Below are 19,369 nucleotides of genomic sequence, written 5' to 3'. Positions count from 1 at the left end.
TTAAATATTAAATCCATTTGATTCCAGGCGCTAATGAAAAACACACACATAATACACACACAATATTTTCTATAAAAAAATATTTATATACATATACATATTTATGCATATATTATTATTTTTTTTGTATTATTACTAAATGTTACCTTAAGCAATTTCGAGTTCTGTTAACAAGCCCTTAAAAAACTTTCAAACAATTTTATTTAATTTATTTTCTTTGCCAATAAATTTTTAAAAAATAAATGTTTTCAGTTTTTAATTTCGGTTCGATTAGAAAAGTGTGCAACATATCAGCAACCTAAGAAACTTACTTGATACCACCCAACAATAAAGATATATTATAAAATAAAAAAAAAACCACCAATAGTTAACTGCGGTTAAGTGCCAGTAACTAGTTATGGACAATCGATATAATGTTATTAAATGTAATAGCAAACTCACAACTACTAACAAACATTAACAAATGTTATACAAATAATTGAAATACGCTTCTGTTCCTTGATATTAGGGTTAGTGATGTTCATTAATTATAATTGTTCAATAGACTCTTAGCTCTTAAATGTTAACTAGTATAATAATAGCTGCTTTCATATTGGCCAAGTGACTTACAATAGCTTAAACAACCAACACACTTAACTCTTCCATTTAGGCGCTATAACAGGCGCTTTAACAATGGCAAGGACAATACAACAGTTTCAGTCAACATTATCAATAGCTTAGCAATAACAAATTATAAACAATCATGCGCTCAGCTCTTAACATTTACATATACATAGAAATATGACAAGTGTTTAACAAATACGCCTAACTGCAGGTACAAATAGGCATTAAATAATTACGTGTTTATTAGTTGAAAATTCTTAAATTGTGATGATGTGAAATTAACAGTTAACATATGAACTATTCCCAGTTTAATGGGAAACAAAAAAAAAGAAAGACAAAACAAAAAATATCTTTATATTTCCATAGATATATGTATATTAACTAAACTTAACTAAACTCACACAAGCATACACACATTAAATACAACTAAATATAACTATTGTTAACTGACTTTTCAAACCTATGCAACAAATATTTGCAAGCTGTCCTGTTCATAACCAGCATTGTTCAGAGTGCTGCTCAATTATTGCAACAAAGATTTATAAATCTTTAATCTTTGATTGTTGTTGTGTACTATTTTTGTGTGCTGACTTTTCTTAAAAAAAACTAACTAAAAAACGAATTAAACTCAATATAAATGTATTAGAAAACTCTAAAATTCGATAAAAAATTAATAACGAACGAAACTAAAAGAAATCAATCAACATTATTGTGTGTATGTACGAGAAATTCTCAATAAATAAAAATGAATAAAAAAAAAGCTAACAATATTTTATTTGAAATGTTCCCAATCAGAAGGTTGGAGTTGGAAAAGTCGATCCAATCCGATGTGATTCACATATTTCATTATTCATATTCATAGCTTATAGTTGGAAGAGAGATTTAAGAATCCGCTGCTTATTACAAATAATTATTAGTGACAACTACTAGCTTAATCAATTTCTCACATTTTTCGCACTTAGTAAATATAAAGCTGCAGATATAATATGAACAACACGCTGTGGTTTCGTTAAGTAAGCTAATCTATAAACAAATTAACAACTATAAAGAAACACTATAGTGAAACTCAAAACTTGTTAGTTTAGTTAACATTTTTATTACAAAAATAAACAAATTAAAAGCGATATGTTAAAAACAAAGATATCGATTAGCTTATGGCACTAATCCTGCAGCACGGGCGTCCACATGACTGGCATTTCAAGTTGCTTTAGTTCACCCACATCCAAGAGCCAAACAGCAGCATTCTTGTTCAGCTCTATGGCCTTGACCAGATTCTGTGCACAAACTTCAGCCGACTGGCGCTTAACTCTATCATAGACTTTGGGCGCCTCAATGTCAAAGGTCGTTTTATCGCCCAGATCATGCAGCAAGGAGGTGTCCGTAAATCCAGGACAAATGGTAACAAAGGCAACGCCAGTGCGTAGAAAATAGAAATCGTGCTGCAAATTAAAAGTAAATTAATATTTTACATATAGTTTTAGTGCCAAAACTTACCGCTAGAGCGCGTGTAAAGGCGGTCACACCATGCTTGGCTGCTGAGTAGATAGCCATAATGGCTGTGGGCTCCAGTCCCGCCACTGAGGATATATTAACAATTTGTCCACCCTGACCGCCCTTAGTTCTATCCATATAATCCAAAGCTATGAGACTGCTGTGTATAACGCCCGTCAGATTAATCTCTATGGTGGGCAGCAGCATTCGATCATTCATCAGCCCCATGCCGTTTACCACAACATCGAATTGCGACATTTTGGCAGCCGCCGCCTTATAGGCCGCTTCCAGATCCGATCTTTTGGTGATGTCCACTTTTTCGTAAAAGGTCTGCGTTTGGGGATACTTGGACTGCCACTCACTCAGCAGCTGCTCATTTGGCAACAGATCAAAGACGGCCAGCGCTTTGAGTTGGCGTCCAAGCAGCTCTGCACACACCTTTTGGCCAATGCCACCAAAGCCGCCGAGGTAAACCACATTTTTCTGTGCCAAATCCATTTTCGTTTGATTTAATTTGTGTTTTAAGAATATTTTAGCAAAGCTTTAACGTTTCTAACTCGACGGCGCTGCGCTAACTGTTGTTGCCCTCTGTTTATCATTTGCTTTTTATGCGGCGCTTAAGAGAGACACAGGGTGGCTCAAGAGCAAATGCTTATCTACCATACGCACGCTCAAAGTTTAAGCTCTCTTAAATTCAGAGTTCAAAGCAAACAGTGCACTATTGATAAGCAATGGCTTTTTATTATTGCCCAGTCATGCTGCATTTTAATTGCTGCTTATCTATGGGCTCATTTCAAACTGTCTTCAATGCGAATGCGAAACTATTTATTGTTAGAGCAGCCTAAATAAAGTTGGGCTTTTGTCAAGTCATGCTGCCTAGTAGAAATTTGAATATTTGGATAGCTTTCAACGCTTTGAATAAATTTAATTTACTATCTATAAAGCGTATAAATATTTTTTAACAGTGTCGCTGTTTTTATATGGTAAACTTTTATAATCTGCAATAAGTAGTTACTGAACTTTGTTGCAATTTCTTATCTTTAGCTGCAGCTAGTTTATTATTATTAGCATAGTCATGCTCGTTTTTAAAATGAACTTTGATTCATAAAATGGATAAGTCTTACTTGAGTAAGAAATATAACATCTTTAGCCTAAAGTCTGATATAAGTTTGAGATCTATTTCCTATAGCTTATGCAGCGGAACTGAGGCTGGCGCCAACAGACAGTGGGTAGATATATGGAGGAAGCTCGAAGCTACGCTTGGCGTTGCAAAGTTGCAAGTGCGTTGGATTGCGCAATTGCTGCCACAAGCCGCATGTGTGCAATCAATATCAATATTAAGTTCACTATTACGACAGCGAGAGCTGGTGGTTGGTGGTAAGCTGAGCTTTAGTCTTGCTGGGCGCCCAAAGATTTCGAGGTCATTGTGCAGAGCCCAACGGCTAGAGTTACCCTCAGCGACTAGCACTATAAATATGCACAAGTTGTAGACTAAATCAAACAGTTGCAGTTAGTCAAGCAGCAGTGACAATTAAATCAGGATGCAGTGCGTCGTTATCTATATGTTTGCTTTGGCTGCAGTCGCAGCAGCTGCAGCCACCACCAAGCCGCTGAGCAGTGCTGCCAAGACGCGTGGCTATCAGGAGCAGGATACTGCAAGAGCATTCTATTCCTATGGCTATAGCGATGAGCATGCAGCCAGAGCGGAGTACAGCACACAGGACGGCAGCTCGCGTGGCTTCTATGCTTATGTAGATGCCAATGGCAAGTTGCAGACGGTCAAATATGAGGCAGGCGGCAGTCAAGGCTTCAAGGCTGAGGCTAGCAATCAGCCTACGCCGCCCACAGTGGAGCAACGTGCACCAGAGCCTGTAACCGAAACGGAGGAAGTGCAGCAGGCACGTCAAGCTCATCTAGATGCTTTAGAGCAGGCCAAACAAGCAGAGCAGCAACCGCGTCAGCAGTCGCTAAGCGATGAGGATGCTGCCATATTGGAGCGTGTGCATCAAGAGCTGAGCGCTATGCTGGCAGAGCGTGAGCAGAGCGAGGAAGCCAACAGAGAGCAAGAGCAACAGGCGGCGGAAGTTGAAGCTGATGCTGCTGAGCGTGAACAAGAGCGGGAGCAACGTGAGCAAGAACAACGTGAGCGTGAACGGGAGCGGGAGCAATCGCTACGCACTGTTTACACTTTAGCCGACTTGAGTTCCAGTAGTTATTTGAAGCTGGGCGAGCAACGTTTGCCCATTAGCGCTTACTATAGCTACAGCTCGCCCACAGCCAAGTACAGCGTGGCCACGCCCACTGAGCAACGACGTCTGCCTACTGTGGCGCTCAGTCGCACGCTCCTGAAACGTAACTAATCATCTAAAGCGAAAGCGTCTTTGAAGATTTGGCAATTGTTTGTTTGTTTAGTTATTAAGAATAAATTGCAATTAAGGCTTAAACAAAAGCCAAAAGAAAAAACAAAACCAAAACTTTTATGCTATATACGTGGATCCCTCTAACTCAGTCTTTGACTATAGCCTTGGGGTTTTCTTCAGCGTACCAAGCAATTTATTAAATGCATGCCGAAATATTTTCAATTAAATTTTTCGTATATATTTTAATTTTGTTAGAAGTGAAATATAAAATTTTTAGACTGTTGACTGCAGCTAAGCGTACGCCTTGATGAGCTTATAGATGACTCCATTGTTGGGCTGATAGACATACAAAGACTGCTGGGCTTGGGCACGCGACTTGGCCACCAGCTCATTGCGTCGGCGACTCCGCTTCAAAGCGCTTGAAGAACGCGACCTTAGCAGCTGCCACTTCCGGCGTATCCTGTACAGGATTAAGCGCAGTCGACTTGCCCGCTAGACGCAGCTTCATCTCGGCGTGGGCGGCCAAATGCTGCGCACGCAGCGCCGCCACCTCCGCTGTTTCCGCTATGGGCTGCTGCTCCAGACTGTTGGCAGTCAACTGAAATCCTGCTGCATCCGCTTTGTAAGCCACATGCTGGTGCTGGCCATGCGCATCCACGTAGGAGTAGGCGCCATGTGTTACACCATCAGCTGTGCGTGCTTCATGCTTGGAGGCGTGTGGAGAACTATAGCCGTAATAGTATTGCCCCAGCTCATCTTGACTATGATATTGATTTATAGCAGCCGCTGTCCAGGGCGCGCCGTAGTCCAGCAGAGCGGCTGACAAAGCCTGACTTATGCATAAACTTAAACAAATGCTGAGCAACTGCATCTTCCTTTTGGAATTTGTTTTCAAGCGCTGCTAGTGTAGTTTACTAGTACTCGCTCCAGAGGACTCTGTGCTCGGCTTGCTGGCGTATACTCCTTTTTATAGCGAGTGCATCCCCAAAAATTGTTGCCAAAAATTGTCTTAACAACAACAACAACATAAAATTTGCAATTTCGTGCGTTCTCACTAAGGTCGTCCAGTTTACTTTCATTTTCTTATTGGTCTGGCCAACAGTTTTGGCTGCCGTCTTGTTGTCTTTCTTAGTTTTGTTCGCCCTTTTGTGTTGTACATAAATATTTTGCTCGATTTCAACAAGTTGAGCATAAATTTTTACACAAAAGCCTGCAATTTGTTTTCAACTGTCAGCTTGGATGCTTTGGCTACCAGTTTGCCGGCTTCGGTCAAGAACTTAATCAGGCTGTGCCACGGGCACGCAGCTTTGGGGACTCTGGGACTACAGGTCAAGGAACTGGCTAAAGCGCAGCGCTTAACATTGTTGGCAGTTTATTTAGCTATGAAATAAATGTATGAAAAATTAAGAATTATGTGTAAGCCATCATTATATTCATTATATTCATAATTAATTTATTAAATTTCTTTTAAACACACTCTGTGTTTTAATTGCCTTTACAAAAATTATCTTATCTTTCTTTAAATAATTATTTATATTGGCGAGCTTAAGTTAGCTTTTTAGCTTTAAAAAAAGCTTATTGATCAGCACTGTTGCTCTCAGAGCTTATTTATTCGGCTATAAAATATAATTGAAATCAAAAATTGCTGCGTTGAGCCAATAATCAAATTAAACAACAAATTTGTGGCCGCATCAATTAATTTATTTGCTTGCAGTTACAGGGAGTAGTTAGTTATAATAGTAGAAGCCGGAGTTGTAGTATTGCGGAATCTTGTAGCCATAAACAGAGGGCACTATGACCTGGGAGCGGGCAATGGACACAGGAACAGCAACAGCTGCTGAGCCAAGCAATTCATTGCGCAGTTTCTCGGAGGCGACACGTTGCAGATGCACGGACTTGGCGGCGGCTACCTCGGGTGTGTCTGCAATGGGAGCTGGAGCTGGCGCTGGCGCTGGATCAGCAGTGCGCAGACGCGCTTGCTCATGGGCAGCCAAATGAGTTTGACGTGCGGCGGCTACCTCAGCGGATTCAGCTGGCTCGCTGTTTGATTGGACAGCCCTGGGCAGATTGGTGGCAGCCACATGGAAGCCTGCATCATCAGCAGTGTACTCCACGCGCTGCAGCTGTCCAGCGGCATCGCGATAGCTATAGGCGCCGCGTGTAGTGCCGTCCAGACTGCGCATCTCATGCTTGCTGGAGTGTGGCTCGGCATAGCCATAAGCGTACTGACCCAAGGCATCCTGGGAGTAATACTGCTGCTGCGTGGGCGTCAGCAGAGTGGAGCCCACAGCCGTATAGGCATATGGATAAATGGCAATGCCTTGCGCCAGGCTGGCCAAGCTCAGAGCCACCAGAGCTAACACTTGCAGTTGCATCTTGGAAGGTGAGTGAATCTAGTTTGACGCTGCAGCTAAAACTCTTGTCTAGGGCACTCGCCACTCTAGTTCTTACTGTCTGCCTGGCTCTAGCGCTGCAGTCCTTTTTATAGTCACAGAACTTGGGCAACAGGTTCTGCTGCTGCTGTGTTCTGATTCTTCTGCTGCTGTGGCTGTTAACAACTCCCCCAAAGCTAACAGATTGCGATGACATGTTCACTTGACATTGCAAGCGTTAACGGTCATCAGCAGTGTCAGTGTCAGTTCGGCTTAATTGTAGCATGCAACTGTTGCAAGGAATTCTATTTTAGACCGTTGTCAAAATGTTAACAAGATCTTATAAAAATAAGCAAGTATCAGTTCACACTTTTAACAATATAGAAATCAAGCGTAGACGTAGCCAGGTATTGGTAAAAGCAACAGCTATAGATTATAATTTTAATTTTATTTATATGCTTATAATATTTCTTATCTACTGTTTAGTAATTTGAACATCACTTTATAGTAAATAAAAAAATGAGTATGGCATAAATATTTTCTTATATTGCACTCTAATTGATTATGAAACTGATTATGAGATAAGAATATAAAAGAATTTCTATTTTATTGTCCTTGTGTTTATTTATATAAAAGTCATTTTAATTTTATATGCTTATAATATTGCTAATTTACAGTTTAGTTATCTGAGCAGCACTTTATCTATTCTTAGAATATGAATTTAATAAAGCAATCATTTTATTAGTTTTATTATTACTTTAATGCAATTTTACTTTTTTGCAGTGTAGCTGATCGTATAAGATTTCACGCAAACCGTTTGCTTATCATGGCTATGGTCAAAAGAGAGCGCGAGCCTAAAAGATCAAGGCCGCAAGGCAGTTAACCACAAAGGCAGCGCATGCCACAGCGTTGCGCGTTGCAGATGCAACGTCGCTTGCCACAACAACGGCATTTCAAGGTGAGTGAAGGCCAAGGGCCACATTTGTCCAGTTCGCGTTTGCGCTTGGGACTTTAGACTTTAGACAACGCGCTTGGCCCTGCGGCCTCGCATTGTGGCATGCAGCAGAAACGAGCGCATTTGTTTTATTTTTAGCTGCATGGAGTACAAGCCACTGTCTGATTAGGATTGATAGCGTATAGAGCAGGCCAAATATAGTTACGCCCTTGAATGTTATTATTATTTTTATTATTATTATTATTGTTATTGCCCATGTGTCTTTTGTGGCTGCTGTTGTTGTTGTTGTTTACAGCTTTTGCTGATAAGTGCATTTTAATGTCGCGCTGTGCACTTATTCTTAATCAACACCCCATTCGCATTGCGCCCATAGCCATAATTTGCGTCTGCCTGCTACTTTAATGATCTTGTTAGCCTGGCCTAAGAGCTGTCAGCTTAAATTACAGCCGCAGCTTGTTTGCTTAGCAAAATGCACGCAAATTGCAGCAGCAGCAGCTCGAGTGCCTGCCACAAGGCTCTCGTAAGTGTTCAAGGAGTTGTGGCTCATTAGGTTGCGCTATTGAGAGCTAATTACAGTCTAGTTCTTTTAACTTCCACTCAAGCAGAGCCACACCTCAAGCACTGTGTTTCTCTATCAACACATTGGGTTCTAACTTTATCTTTTGCTTTCGCTTTGTTTTGTTTTTTGGGTTAACATTCTCAACTTTGGTATGACGCCATCACGCGCTGTTGACCAGCAAGTTACCAAAAAAAAAAAAAATATATACATTGCTGTATGTTTGTGTAGTTGTTTGACAAACGACATAAATCATTGTCAGATTTGCTATAGGGCTTAGTTTGGAGCGTGCCTAAATATAAATGTAGAAACATTAACTAAGCAAAATTGTAATTGCCTTTGTGTAGTTAAAGTATTAAGCCAGCAAACTAGTTTCCTTTATTTTATGCTAGACTGTAGTTGTAGGCGTGTTAGCTTTGTTAGCAGAGAGTATCAACAAAAAGAATCTCAGGCCTTTAATGAGCTTTATTAAATATTAGTGGCATGTAAACATAGGTTCATTGACCCAAAAGCTTTAGGCTAATGATAGTTTAATTTAATCTAGGCCTATTGACTTATTGTTAAACTTAGTATAACATATTTTATAGAATGTTTCATTATTTTGAAAGGAGTTACTATTTATGAAGCTGTATGTCACTTTCTAAGCAAGTTATTTCGTAAATTATCTAAATTTTGATATACTATAAAGATCTTTTTGGACTGTTAAACAGAGTTTACTTTCACATGCATAAATCTACTTTCCAATTGCTCGTCTTGGTTGGCAAAATCACACACCATAGCTCATTTACATAGACACATAAATATAATGTGTAGCTACTAACGCTATTGAAACGCCCTTCCCCAATGAGCTCATACATAAAGTTCGCACATTAATTTAACTCCCCACCTATTAACCTTTCTTTCACGCTCACTTGTTGTGTGCCCCAATGGCTTTTGTTTGTTGTCAAAAAATTGTACGCATCGTTTTCTAAGTTGTTTGCGCTCCCTTTCGCTCTTGCTCACCCTAAAAAGCTTTCAAAGTTTTGCACTCACAACAAACCGACAGCAGACAAAAAAAAAATTGAGCACAACTCAATTGATAAGAGCGCGCATTTTGATAAATGATTTGTCTGAGCAGCTTTTGTTGTTAGTTTTGTATTTTGGCATTTATAAATTCTGTATGAAGTCATCGCTAGAAATCGCCGCGTACTATAATTATGTAGCTATATAGTCGCAGGGCGTGCGTATCGCTAGTTGAGCGGTGAGCGAGGTGAGGTGAGCTGCACGCTGAGGTGAATTGAGTTGAACTCTATGCTGCATATGATTTATGAGTTCGTTAGTTAGAAAGAAGTGTTAAAGACACTCAGTGTTGGTTAAGTTCAAGGCGCTTTGAGTGTGTTTTACTCAAAAAGCTCACTCGTATACACAACGAAAAATGCTCATACGCAGCTTGTGCCTGTGTTAGCTGCGCATTTGACCAAACAGTTGAGTCTCGACATTGACAGCAAGCGCGCGCTGAACGTGGAAAAAATCTAAAAAACAAACACTAATATATTTATAAATTATTTTTTATAAATTCATTCACAAATATACATAAATAAAGTAAGTTGAACAAAGTGAAAGAAGCAAGTCTAAGCAGAAATAAAAGTGTATATGCAAATGCAGCATCCTTGTTTACATTGTCTGTGCGCGCTTTTGAACTTAATGCGTGCAAATTTTTCAAGTGCTGCATGACCTATTTATTGAGCTGTCTGGGCTGCAGTTCCAGATTTTTTTATTAAACAATAGCTCACGCATACATACGCATACACACACAGTTAGCATCGTTTTAGGCGCAGCGCAGCATTTTTTATTTCCTGGTTTGTATGTACATAGACAAGAGGCGCTTGCGCTTCGCCATGATTCCCCCCACCATGATGTCACCTAAAGCTGCTGTGCATACATACTCACGTATGTATATATATGTATGTATGTTTGTGTGTATATCTGCAACAGACCCTTGAGTCATATCGTATGCCTAGTCGCAGTCAGCATAACTGACCCCACACCCCAGTTTTTCTATTGAGTTGCGTGCTTAAGCTTGTCCCCATGGCGCCCATAGCACCCCCCCGCTCGCCGCTTACCTCTTGTTGTGTATAACGTTTCCTGCTTTGTGCGCTACATAAATTTAATTCATGCATTGGGGCTCATATATTGTATTTATGCTGACCCAATTTTGTACAAATGCATTGCGCTCGCTTTTGATAAACTTAAATTTCAGTTGTTCAGATTTGCATATCTCTGTTTCCATAATTTGTTTTGGCTGCTCCCAATTTGGCTACAGCTAATTAAAATGTTGGCAACCAAATTCATATTCAATGGACGCCACATGCCACGCTTCTCTAGTGGAAACTTGTCTCAACTTGGAGATGTTGCGGATGTGGCGAGATGAACTGGCTAATTTTTCTTTTTAAAGATATGTATACATTTATGTTTATGAGTTTGTATATGCTGGCGAGTCAATGCGGATTATTTTTGATTTGTACTAGCCACGTTTTCCACTCTTTGTTATTGCTGTTGTTTTGTTTACTGCCAGCGGTCGTCTTTTGTCATGTTTCTTTTTGTTTTATCTTTTAAATATTTATGGTTTTCAATTACAAGCAACAAAAGAGTAATATGTACATACTTGTGCTTGCATGAATGGATTGTATAGTAAAGCTATAGATACAGTGAATACGCAATATAAACGTTGGCAATACATGCAGAAATGTTTATACTTTTGAAATGATTGCAATGTTTAACAAGAACTCGTAGAAAAATAACTGAATGACAAATTTTGTAATAACAATTTCTAGCTTAGGCTTAGACGAGCTCATAATGGTAAACCAGACAATAATCTTTTAGCTTTGAAGCAAGTTATGGCAAAAATAGTCAAATTCGAATTCGAATTCTATGATTCTTAGGCTCCACCAGCAAAATTTAAGCTCGTTACATTTGTAATTCCTCATTATACTCAACTGCAAGCCTTATACACTTTTATTTTTAATTAACATGCCTCACCCAATTTGTTTTTTTTAAGCCGCGCAGCTATTTTTGCAAAAAACGTAATCAACGCGCATTACCAAATGAAACTAACTCGTAGTGTGTTTTGTTGGGAAATGACATAAGCGACTCGTTTTAGCAACTTCCATGGCGCTGTCATCGGACCCCACCCACTAGCCCACTATTAGAGCAGTGTGCATACGCTAAGTTCACTTTTGTTACGCTCTGGGTGGCGCCTCGACCTTGACACAGCCCCCACAGTTAGCTGCATATCAATTGCAATCAATTGTTAACCTTGCGCATCTCTTGTAAACGCTTGTCAACCACGATCTTATAAATACATAAGTGCATCTCATAAAGATGCTAAACTGGTTGCCAGCCACTACTGTTGGGTCTTATCGCATTTTAAATTATGCGTGTGCAGCTTCCAGACTTTAGCCATATACAAAGCTATACCTATAGCATATATAAGCCTACGGTACGCTTAACGGGCGCATAATTAATGATCGCTGCAACAAAAGCTCACGTTTTATTTACTGTTTATTGTCGATTTGTGCCTGCACACGTACAAATGTTGTCCGCCTGGCTCAGCACAGAAACATTGTAAAACAATTTATGCTACAAGCAATTTACAGACAAAACTATATATTGATGAAAATTTATGCGACCTTAACCCTTAGGTGCTGCTGCAGGGGTTAATAGCACTGTTGACATGGGTTAGTTGTACTAGTTGAAAAACGTTGAAATATCACAGAAAAATAAATGCTTCAAGTTATCAATTAAATGTTTGTCGCTGTGCTTTTTTCTCAGTGTCTTAGCTCGCTTATCTGTTCGCTTAAATGCTGAACTAAAGATACTAATGAGCTAAACAAATATAAACAAACATGTATAGTATATAATTATTGGATGAATAGCGTAGCTTTAATGGCGTCACTTGAAAGCTAGACTCAACTGTATTTAATTAGCGTTTCGAAAAAAACGAATACAACAAAATTGCCCAAAGCTTCGGCAATAATTTCGACTCTCGCTGCTGAGCAGTGTTATTGTTTGCCTCTGGCAATGATATCATCGGAATAAAGTATTAGCTTTTACTTACATATCTCGCATACTTAATATATAGATGCGTAGATAAGCTATCTGAGGAAAGATACGCATACCCCAATGGGCATACCCCTAGTATAGTATTGTTAGTACTAGCAAACCATAATAAAATGTTGGTTAGCGTCGTATCGCATAGGTAAAGACAACTGCGTAGCTTTGACGCCTTTTTAATCATTATTTTAATCTTTGCAGATCCAGCATGTCTGAGGCAAATGGCAGCTCACCCGCACCCGCCGCCGAGGCGCCCACCGCGGAGCTGGCACAGATGGCATTGGAGGATAGCACTCCCAAAGTGACTTTCAGCGATCAGTTTAAGGCTTTCTCCAAGTTTGGCGATACCAAGTCGGATGGCAAGTTGATAACGCTCTCGCAGAGCGACAAGTGGATGAAGCAGGCCAAGGTTATTGATAAGCAGATTACCACCACCGACACTGGCATACAGTTCAAGAAGCTCAAGGCTATGAAGGTCACCATAACGGATTATAATAAATTCCTGGACGATTTGGCCAAGACGAAAGGTGTGTCCATGGCGGAGATTAAGAAAAAAATGGCCAATTGCGGTGCTCCAGGTGTCATTAGTGTATCCGTAAGTAGCTCTAATCAAACACAACTTGTAATATATTATTAATGTTAACTATTTTGTAGGCTGGCAAAGCAGCTGCTGCTGTGGATCGCTTGACGGATACCAGCAAGTATACGGGTTCGCATAAGGAACGCTTTGATGCCACCGGCAAGGGCAAGGGCATTGCTGGCAGACGCAACTTGGTCGATGACTCCGGCTATGTTAGTGGCTATCAGCAGAAGGATACCTATGACGGCGCTCACTAAGCAATCCCAACTTTAATAGCATTTTGTCTCACCTTAACTGATCTTTAAACTTATTTATGTTCACAAGAAGTTTGTGTTGTGCTTACATTTCCTTTCCTTTTATGTTGCTTATATAAACTAAGTTGTCTTTTAAGTAAATAAATTTAATACATATTTTAAAAGTTTTAATTTGTCTTTATTTGATTTTGAAACATTTTCGAAAACGGCCCAAAAGTTCAAACCGAAATTACATTTATACAACTTGTAAGCATTTTTAATATAACACTTTACAAAATATAAAAATTAATATACACATCCATCTATATACAAGCCTAAGATATATTAAAATCGAAATCAAATAAAGTAAAATGATTTAAATTATAATTGTGTTTGCTCTGAGCCCCAACAAAGAGACTTAAGCAGAGAGACAGCTATGAGTCTATTCTCAGCCAAGTGCGCTAAAATCAGAGCAGTGTGAAGCAGCTCAAACCAATGGCATGGAAATCGAAAATTGATAGCTTTTGCATAATAATCCGCAGCTAGAAGCTGCTGCCTTAGCTATCAATTGCAAGCAAATCACATATCGCATAACTACAGATGTACTATAGCCATAGAGATCAGAGCGGCGGCAGACTATAAAAGCTGTCTAGGTGTCAGACAAGGCAGCAGTAGTGTGAAGAACTTTGCAACCGTGGCAACTAAAATGGCTTTTCGTGGCAAGAATGCGGTGGTGACTGGCGGAGCTGGCGGCATAGGCCTGCAGGTGTCCAGGCAGCTGCTGGTAGCAGGCGTCGCAGTAAGTCCACAGCTGAGCGTTTGAATAGAATTTTTTGACCTAAGATGCTATTTGCCATAGCGCCTAGCCATCATTGATCTGCAGGACAATCTGGAAGAGTTTGTCAAGCTGCGTGCCGCGCATCCCACGCAGAGCGTTATGATAATCAAAATGGATGTGGCCAACAAAAAGGGCATTGAGGCTACCTATGAGGAGGTGAAGAAAACCTTTGGCAGCATCGACATAGTCGTAAATGTGGCCGGAATATTTAATGACAAGGATGTGCAGCGCACGCTGCTGGTGAATCTGGTGGGTATCACATTAAGTATCCACATGCATTCCCTGCTTAACTGTTGTTTCTCTTGCAGGGGGGCATCATGAACTCCACTTTAGCTGCTTTGCAGTACATGACCAAGGACAATGGTGGCAACGGCGGCATTATTTGCAACATGAGCTCTGTCGTTGGTCTGGATCCCATGTTTATTATTCCCGTCTATGGCGCTACCAAGGCAGGCATCATCAACTTTACGCGTTGCCTGGGCGTAAGTATTGTCATCACTTTTGCTGCAGCTGCTTTAATAACTGCTTCTTGTACCAGAACGACAAGTTCTATCAGCGCTCTGGCATTCGCTTTGTTACAGTCTGTCCTGGCGCCACCATGACTGACATGTTTACCAACTTCACTGAGAAGATTCTGTTCCCGGAGACCAGCGATGATACCTACAAGATACTCGATCGGCTTAACAAACAAAGCGCCACAGATGTGGCTCGCTGCATATTGAGCGTGCTTGAGAAGGAAAAGAATGGCGCTGTCTATGTGATTGAGGGTAAGCGCATTGTGCCCTTGGAGATCAAGCAACTCTGGACTGGCAAGGAGCCAGCCCATTAAAGTTCCTGAAAACAAATATTAGCGCATTAATTATGCAGCAATTATTTTTTTTGTCAATGGTATAGTGTTTAATAAACAAACAGAGCATGTGCATTTAATCCTGTCGCCAGTTGACTAGCACCTCATCCGTGCGATATCTTTGCGTTACAAAAGACTCTTCAAAGGGCATTACTGTGCCAGCTGCATGCATCTCAGCACCAGCATGTGCTATCATCAATCCATTGTCTATGCAGTAGCGTTCATCTGTGGCAAACAGCTTGCCGCCGCGCTCCTCACACATTATGCGCATCATCTCCTGCAGACGCTCATTGCAGCCTACGCCGCCCACTATAAGCACCTATAACATATTTATTAATAGTTAAATTAAACTCAGCATAAGCTTTAAGCTAAGACTCACCTCTTCGGAGCCGCAATGCGCCATTGCACGCTCTGTTATCTCCACCAACATCGCAAAGATGGTCTCCTGCAGCGAATAGCACAGATCAGCTTGACTATGCACTATCTCTGGTTCATCCTGTGGCTTCTTGCGTTTGTTGCGCCGCTTGTTCGGCTCTGCCAGCTCTTCTATGTGCGATAAAATACCAGAGAAGCTCACATCCATGCCTTTTACCACATAAGGCAGCTTTATATACTGTTTGCCCTGCTTGGCCAGCTGCTCTATATTGTAGCCCGGACTGGGATCATTGGATAGCTTGATTATGCGCGCAAAGCGATCCAAGCAGTTGCCTACAGCAATGTCTATGGTCTCGCCAAAGATTCTATAGCGCTTGTTGGAGTATGCAATGACCTGGGTATTGCCACCACTCACATATAAAACAATAGGATTCTGTGCGCGTGTTATAAGCCGGCCCATTTCAATGTGGCCAATGCAGTGATTAACTCCCAGCAGCGGCTTCTGCCAAAGCAGTGATAGCGTGCGTGCTACAATTGCGCCGACTAACAATGGTGGCGCCATGCCAGGACCTTTTGTATAGCAGATGACATCCAAGTCAGCAGGCTGCAACTGTGCTTCCTTTAAGCTAGCTTGAACTAGCGTTAATATGGCTTCACGGTGATGCTTGGCTGTTTCCTTGGGTAAGAAACCTGTTGCATGTTGTTGACACTTTTACAAACATCTCAATTATTTCAAATTAAATATATTACCTTCCCCAGGCGGTGTTATATAGGTGCGGCGCACGTTTGCCAAGACATTTCCATCTCTTATAATGCCAATACCTATCTTATTGGCGCTGCCTTCTATACCGAGAGCACAGACCATCGTTCTATCTTTGCATACACGTGCAGTTGGATTTTCAAGCCACTAAGCTGTTATAGGCAGGCAATTTAGGTATGAATGCCCGCTTATAGCTTAGCTAATTGTCTTTGTTGTTGTTAATAATAATTAATTACTATATTATTGATAAATTATGCTTTTCGGCTTAAAATTAAGAACCAAAACAAAACAGTGATAGAACTCAGTTGCTAAAACTGTGGTGGCATGCGATAATTTGTGGCGGTTCTCGATAAGCGAAATTTGCAATTGCAACAACAACAAAAATGTAGTGAAGTCAAACAAAAGTGTTTAATTGTTTGTTTGCATTTAAAAGTACTTAAATATGGAATCGGCAGACGCGCCGACTGCACCAGATGCCGATAAAAAAGATAATAATGATGTACCTGCCGTTGAAACTGCTAATCAGTTGGGAAATTTAGTAAAAACAGAATGCGACGTGGAAGGCGCTTCGCTGACAGTGGAAGTAGAGCAGCTGGATAGCCAGAGCAAAGTGCAGAGCGCAGAAATTACAGTAACAACAGCAACAAATGGAACTCCAGATAAAAATATATCAGCTGCAAATGAGATTGCCACGGTTGATGAGATTAGAGCTGCAGTGTTAGGGCAAACACAGCTGGTAAACAAAAACACAGAGGAGCCTAGTCTAGTCATAAGTTTTGCTGAATTAAAAGCACAGGATGAACAACAGAGTCATAAGGATATACAGCATCCCGCTCAAAATGATATATTGTCACATGTACACTGTTTGGCGCAGCAGGAGGAACAGCGTCGTAGCTATGAGTTGCAGCTGGAGCAGCTGCGCACTGCAAATGCTCAAAAGGATAACATGATGACGCTGTTCCAACGTGAGAATGCCATATTGGAGAAGGAGAAGACGGCATTTCGCACTGAAATGGAACTAGCTAAAAAAGAGAAGGAGACTACGGTTATTAAGTTTGCCATGAAAGAGAAACTTTTAATAGATGCCAAGAAGGAAAAGGAAGCAGTTGAAAAGCAGCTGGCTGATGCTCGCAAGGAGGTAAAGAATGTTTCTACACGCTTCCAAGCTGTTAACGAAGAAAAGTCAAGAATTACCTATATCATAGATGAAAAGGTAAAGTATTACATTTATTTATAAGACCTGAACTAATCTTGATTTGTTTTGCAGTGCAACGAAGTGCGGAAATATCAGAGAGAATGCGAGAAACTTAAAACAGAAATGAGCCATATGGAGTCAAAGCTCAAATATCATGCCAATAAGCTAAATATTGAAGTGGAGGCTAAGGCGGTAAGTGAAACTAACAAGTTATTCGCCGGAACATTTAAATATCATAACATTTTTAGGTACTTGAGCGAAAGCTAGAGGAGGAGCGCAATGCGCCTAATAAACTAGAAGAAAAGGCTAATGGTAAGTTAGCAAAATTTACAGAAGAAGTATAAACTAACATCTGGTGCTTTTAGAAAAACTCAAGGTGGAGTATGAGGCCAACTCTATATTGCTTAAGCACGAGATTACAGGGAAGACTGAAGCTTTGGATAAACTCACCAGGGAAAATCAAAAGCAAGGCGATACAGTAAAGGAATTGCAGCAACAACTGAATGATCTAAACAGCACTGTAGGTTTCTTATTGTATCTACAATGTTTTTATATAATATTTGCATATTTTCATAAAGCATGAAGATGTTTTGGAGGAGTTGAATGCTCTGCGCGAGCAACATAGTGCTCTGGAGGCGTCCTACAGCGATGAGCTGTTAAACGCTGCCAAGCTTCATGGTCAGCTATCCGAGCTGCAGCTGCTGCGTACACAAAATACAATGTAAGTGAAAGCGACAGTGTTGGAAATACCTCGGACTAATTCCTTTCTTTTTAGCAATGAAGAGAAGCTGACAACGGCGCTTGCACGCATCACCGAGCTTGAAGCCACTTTAAAGGATAATGAAGCAGACTTGGAACAGCTGCAGCAAAAGAAACAGGAGCTGCTTAGTATTAACAAAGAAATGAGCGAGCTGATAGTCAAACTGCAAAATGATATTGGCCTAGCAGAAGCTAAGGTAAGATAATAAATAAAAGCAAAAAATTACCTGCCCCGGGTGAGGCTCGAACTCACGACCTTAAGATTATGAGACTTACGCGCTGCCAACTGCGCCACCGAGGCGTTCTGAATGACGCGTCACAAAATCTCATTGTCATTAATTGTATTTTTATTACAGGCACAGGGACTAGAGGCGGAAAATAGACTGCTGAAACAGGAGAAGCTGAGCTATGATAACAAATATGCCAAGCTAGAGACGCAACTAAGCGCAGAGGCGGCGGAGAAAAATGAGGAGCGACTGCTTTTAGCCAGGCATCTGTCCGAGAAGACCAAGCTATATGAGCTGACTAAGGCGAAGCTGGATAATATCCAAGGAGATTATGAAGCCACACAGCACAAGCATGCCACTGTGGTCAAGGAGCTACAACGCGAGTTGCAAAAGTACAAAAAGGGCATTGCGGATGCCAAACCACAAACGAGCATTAACTACTGCAGCAATTGCCAGCAGGCGTTGAATGGTTGCGTGCAGGAGCAGCGTTCCTTGCCACAACGCAGTCATAGTCGCAGCAGTAGTCAAGGCAGCTTACAAAATGGCAGTCGCTGCCCCAGCGAGTCTTCCGAATCCGAAACAGTGGCCAGCAGCGTAACCGCTGTACCACCCACGCCACAGCAAGAATTACAGACAGTGCCGTCTAAGAAAGTTCTAGTGGAACGCATTCTGCGACTGCAGCAGGCCTCAGCACGTCAAACAGAACGCATTGAGTTCTTGGAGAATCATACTGCCGCTCTGGTAGCCGAAGTACAAAAGAAGTCCAAGGTAGTGCAGCATTATTTACTTCGAGATCAAACAGCGGGCGCCTTGACATCTTCCAAAAGTGATCAGAACAAAAGCGAGCTAGTCAAGTATGGCAATGGCGTCATGGCAGCCATTTATGGTGGTGTCAAAAGCTCCGAGCATAAGGGCATGTCGCTAGAACTCTCACTAGAGATTAACAAAAAGCTGCAAGCCGTGCTGGAGGACACGCTGCTCAAGAATATAACACTCAAGGAGAATCTGGATGTGCTGGGCATAGAGGTGGATAATCTGACGCGCCAGCTACGCTCCTTGGAGTCTAACAAGTAATCCGTGTATTCCATTCCATTGTCTACCGTGTGTAAATATAGTTAAACTAACA

The 19,369-nt window shown here is 41.0% G+C and overlaps 7 protein-coding genes and 1 non-coding gene across 9 annotated transcripts; 4 read left to right on the top strand and 4 right to left on the bottom strand.

Annotated features, from left to right (window-relative positions):
* Positions 1-1,708: 1,708 nt before the first annotated feature.
* LOC108599046 (alcohol dehydrogenase 1) lies at positions 1,709-2,659 on the bottom strand. The gene is made up of 2 exons (XM_017985826.2): positions 2,098-2,659; positions 1,709-2,042 (listed from the first exon to the last, which is right to left on the bottom strand). Exons 1-2 carry the CDS (start codon positions 2,590-2,592, stop codon positions 1,764-1,766), a joined length of 774 nt encoding a protein of 257 aa, XP_017841315.1. The 5' UTR covers positions 2,593-2,659; the 3' UTR covers positions 1,709-1,763.
* A 976-nt stretch (positions 2,660-3,635) lies between these two features.
* On the top strand, positions 3,636-4,454 carry LOC108598105 (cuticle protein 6). Its single transcript, XM_017984722.2, has 2 exons — positions 3,636-4,200; positions 4,288-4,454. The coding sequence occupies exons 1-2, from the start codon at positions 3,636-3,638 to the stop codon at positions 4,452-4,454; spliced, it is 732 nt and encodes a 243-aa protein (XP_017840211.2).
* Positions 4,455-4,745: 291 nt separating this feature from the next.
* LOC108598103 lies at positions 4,746-7,043 on the bottom strand. Its single transcript, XM_033293454.1, is given in 5 exon segments — positions 4,746-4,856; positions 4,858-5,329; positions 6,186-6,393; positions 6,496-6,829; positions 6,906-7,043. Coding segments are annotated over 5 exon segments (1,263 nt in total).
* A 2,825-nt stretch (positions 7,044-9,868) lies between these two features.
* LOC108600929 (tubulin polymerization-promoting protein homolog) lies at positions 9,869-13,390 on the top strand. 2 transcript variants are annotated; one of them, XM_017988765.1, is made up of 3 exons: positions 9,869-9,918; positions 12,631-13,024; positions 13,084-13,266. In XM_017988765.1, exons 2-3 carry the CDS (start codon positions 12,638-12,640, stop codon positions 13,264-13,266), a joined length of 570 nt encoding a protein of 189 aa, XP_017844254.1. In that variant the 5' UTR covers positions 9,869-9,918; positions 12,631-12,637. The 2 variants fall into 2 exon arrangements, with proteins under 2 accessions (XP_017844254.1, XP_017844253.1); XM_017988764.1 differs by lacking the exon at positions 9,869-9,918 and adding an exon at positions 12,479-12,574 and having other exon boundaries at positions 13,084-13,390.
* Positions 13,391-13,909: 519 nt separating this feature from the next.
* On the top strand, positions 13,910-14,985 carry LOC108600928 (fat body protein 2). The gene is made up of 4 exons (XM_017988763.1): positions 13,910-14,041; positions 14,102-14,329; positions 14,389-14,562; positions 14,619-14,985. The coding sequence occupies exons 1-4, from the start codon at positions 13,949-13,951 to the stop codon at positions 14,907-14,909; spliced, it is 786 nt and encodes a 261-aa protein (XP_017844252.1). The 5' UTR covers positions 13,910-13,948; the 3' UTR covers positions 14,910-14,985.
* On the bottom strand, positions 14,938-16,311 carry LOC108600927 (probable tRNA N6-adenosine threonylcarbamoyltransferase). Its single transcript, XM_017988762.1, has 3 exons — positions 16,053-16,311; positions 15,307-15,992; positions 14,938-15,246 (listed from the first exon to the last, which is right to left on the bottom strand). Exons 1-3 carry the CDS (start codon positions 16,165-16,167, stop codon positions 15,004-15,006), a joined length of 1,044 nt encoding a protein of 347 aa, XP_017844251.1. The 5' UTR covers positions 16,168-16,311; the 3' UTR covers positions 14,938-15,003.
* A 153-nt stretch (positions 16,312-16,464) lies between these two features.
* Positions 16,465-19,369, top strand: LOC108601057 (coiled-coil domain-containing protein 186). Its single transcript, XM_017988948.1, has 7 exons — positions 16,465-17,275; positions 17,330-17,449; positions 17,506-17,569; positions 17,623-17,777; positions 17,836-17,978; positions 18,033-18,213; positions 18,373-19,369. The coding sequence occupies exons 1-7, from the start codon at positions 16,505-16,507 to the stop codon at positions 19,315-19,317; spliced, it is 2,379 nt and encodes a 792-aa protein (XP_017844437.1). The 5' UTR covers positions 16,465-16,504; the 3' UTR covers positions 19,318-19,369.
* On the bottom strand, positions 18,245-18,317 carry Trnam-cau. The gene has a single exon. It is a non-coding gene; the product is annotated as a tRNA-Met (tRNA).

The sequence above is a fragment of the Drosophila busckii genome, chromosome 3L, assembly GCF_011750605.1.
Source record: "Drosophila busckii strain San Diego stock center, stock number 13000-0081.31 chromosome 3L, ASM1175060v1, whole genome shotgun sequence".
Lineage (NCBI taxonomy): Eukaryota > Metazoa > Arthropoda > Insecta > Diptera > Drosophilidae > Drosophila > Drosophila busckii.
Note: the sequence above shows the minus strand (reverse complement) of the source record. Positions and strands in the feature narration are given on the sequence as shown.

Excerpts from the sequence above, each read along its gene's own strand:
- LOC108599046 (XM_017985826.2), bottom strand. The coding sequence starts at position 2,592 with ATGGATTTGGCACAGAAAAATGTGGTTTACCTCGGCGGCTTTGGTGGC. Across the intron at positions 2,043-2,097 it reads CCTTTACACGCGCTCTAGCG|CACGATTTCTATTTTCTACG; the intron begins GTAAGTTTTGGC and ends TTTAATTTGCAG.
- LOC108598105 (XM_017984722.2), top strand. The coding sequence starts at position 3,636 with ATGCAGTGCGTCGTTATCTATATGTTTGCTTTGGCTGCAGTCGCAGCA. Across the intron at positions 4,201-4,287 it reads TGAAGCTGATGCTGCTGAGC|CCGACTTGAGTTCCAGTAGT; the intron begins GTGAACAAGAGC and ends TTTACACTTTAG.
- LOC108600929 (XM_017988764.1), top strand. The coding sequence starts at position 12,549 with ATGTTGGTTAGCGTCGTATCGCATAG. Across the intron at positions 12,575-12,630 it reads GTTAGCGTCGTATCGCATAG|ATCCAGCATGTCTGAGGCAA; the intron begins GTAAAGACAACT and ends TAATCTTTGCAG. Across the intron at positions 13,025-13,083 it reads CAGGTGTCATTAGTGTATCC|GCTGGCAAAGCAGCTGCTGC; the intron begins GTAAGTAGCTCT and ends ACTATTTTGTAG.
- LOC108600928 (XM_017988763.1), top strand. The coding sequence starts at position 13,949 with ATGGCTTTTCGTGGCAAGAATGCGGTGGTGACTGGCGGAGCTGGCGGC. Across the intron at positions 14,330-14,388 it reads GCACGCTGCTGGTGAATCTG|GGGGGCATCATGAACTCCAC; the intron begins GTGGGTATCACA and ends TTTCTCTTGCAG. Across the intron at positions 14,563-14,618 it reads ACTTTACGCGTTGCCTGGGC|AACGACAAGTTCTATCAGCG; the intron begins GTAAGTATTGTC and ends TTCTTGTACCAG.
- LOC108600927 (XM_017988762.1), bottom strand. The coding sequence starts at position 16,167 with ATGGTCTGTGCTCTCGGTATAGAAGGCAGCGCCAATAAGATAGGTATT. Across the intron at positions 15,993-16,052 it reads TATAACACCGCCTGGGGAAG|GTTTCTTACCCAAGGAAACA; the intron begins GTAATATATTTA and ends AACATGCAACAG. Across the intron at positions 15,247-15,306 it reads CGCATTGCGGCTCCGAAGAG|GTGCTTATAGTGGGCGGCGT; the intron begins GTGAGTCTTAGC and ends AATATGTTATAG.
- LOC108601057 (XM_017988948.1), top strand. The coding sequence starts at position 16,505 with ATGGAATCGGCAGACGCGCCGACTGCACCAGATGCCGATAAAAAAGAT. Across the intron at positions 17,450-17,505 it reads TTGAAGTGGAGGCTAAGGCG|GTACTTGAGCGAAAGCTAGA; the intron begins GTAAGTGAAACT and ends TAACATTTTTAG. Across the intron at positions 17,778-17,835 it reads TGAATGATCTAAACAGCACT|CATGAAGATGTTTTGGAGGA; the intron begins GTAGGTTTCTTA and ends ATTTTCATAAAG.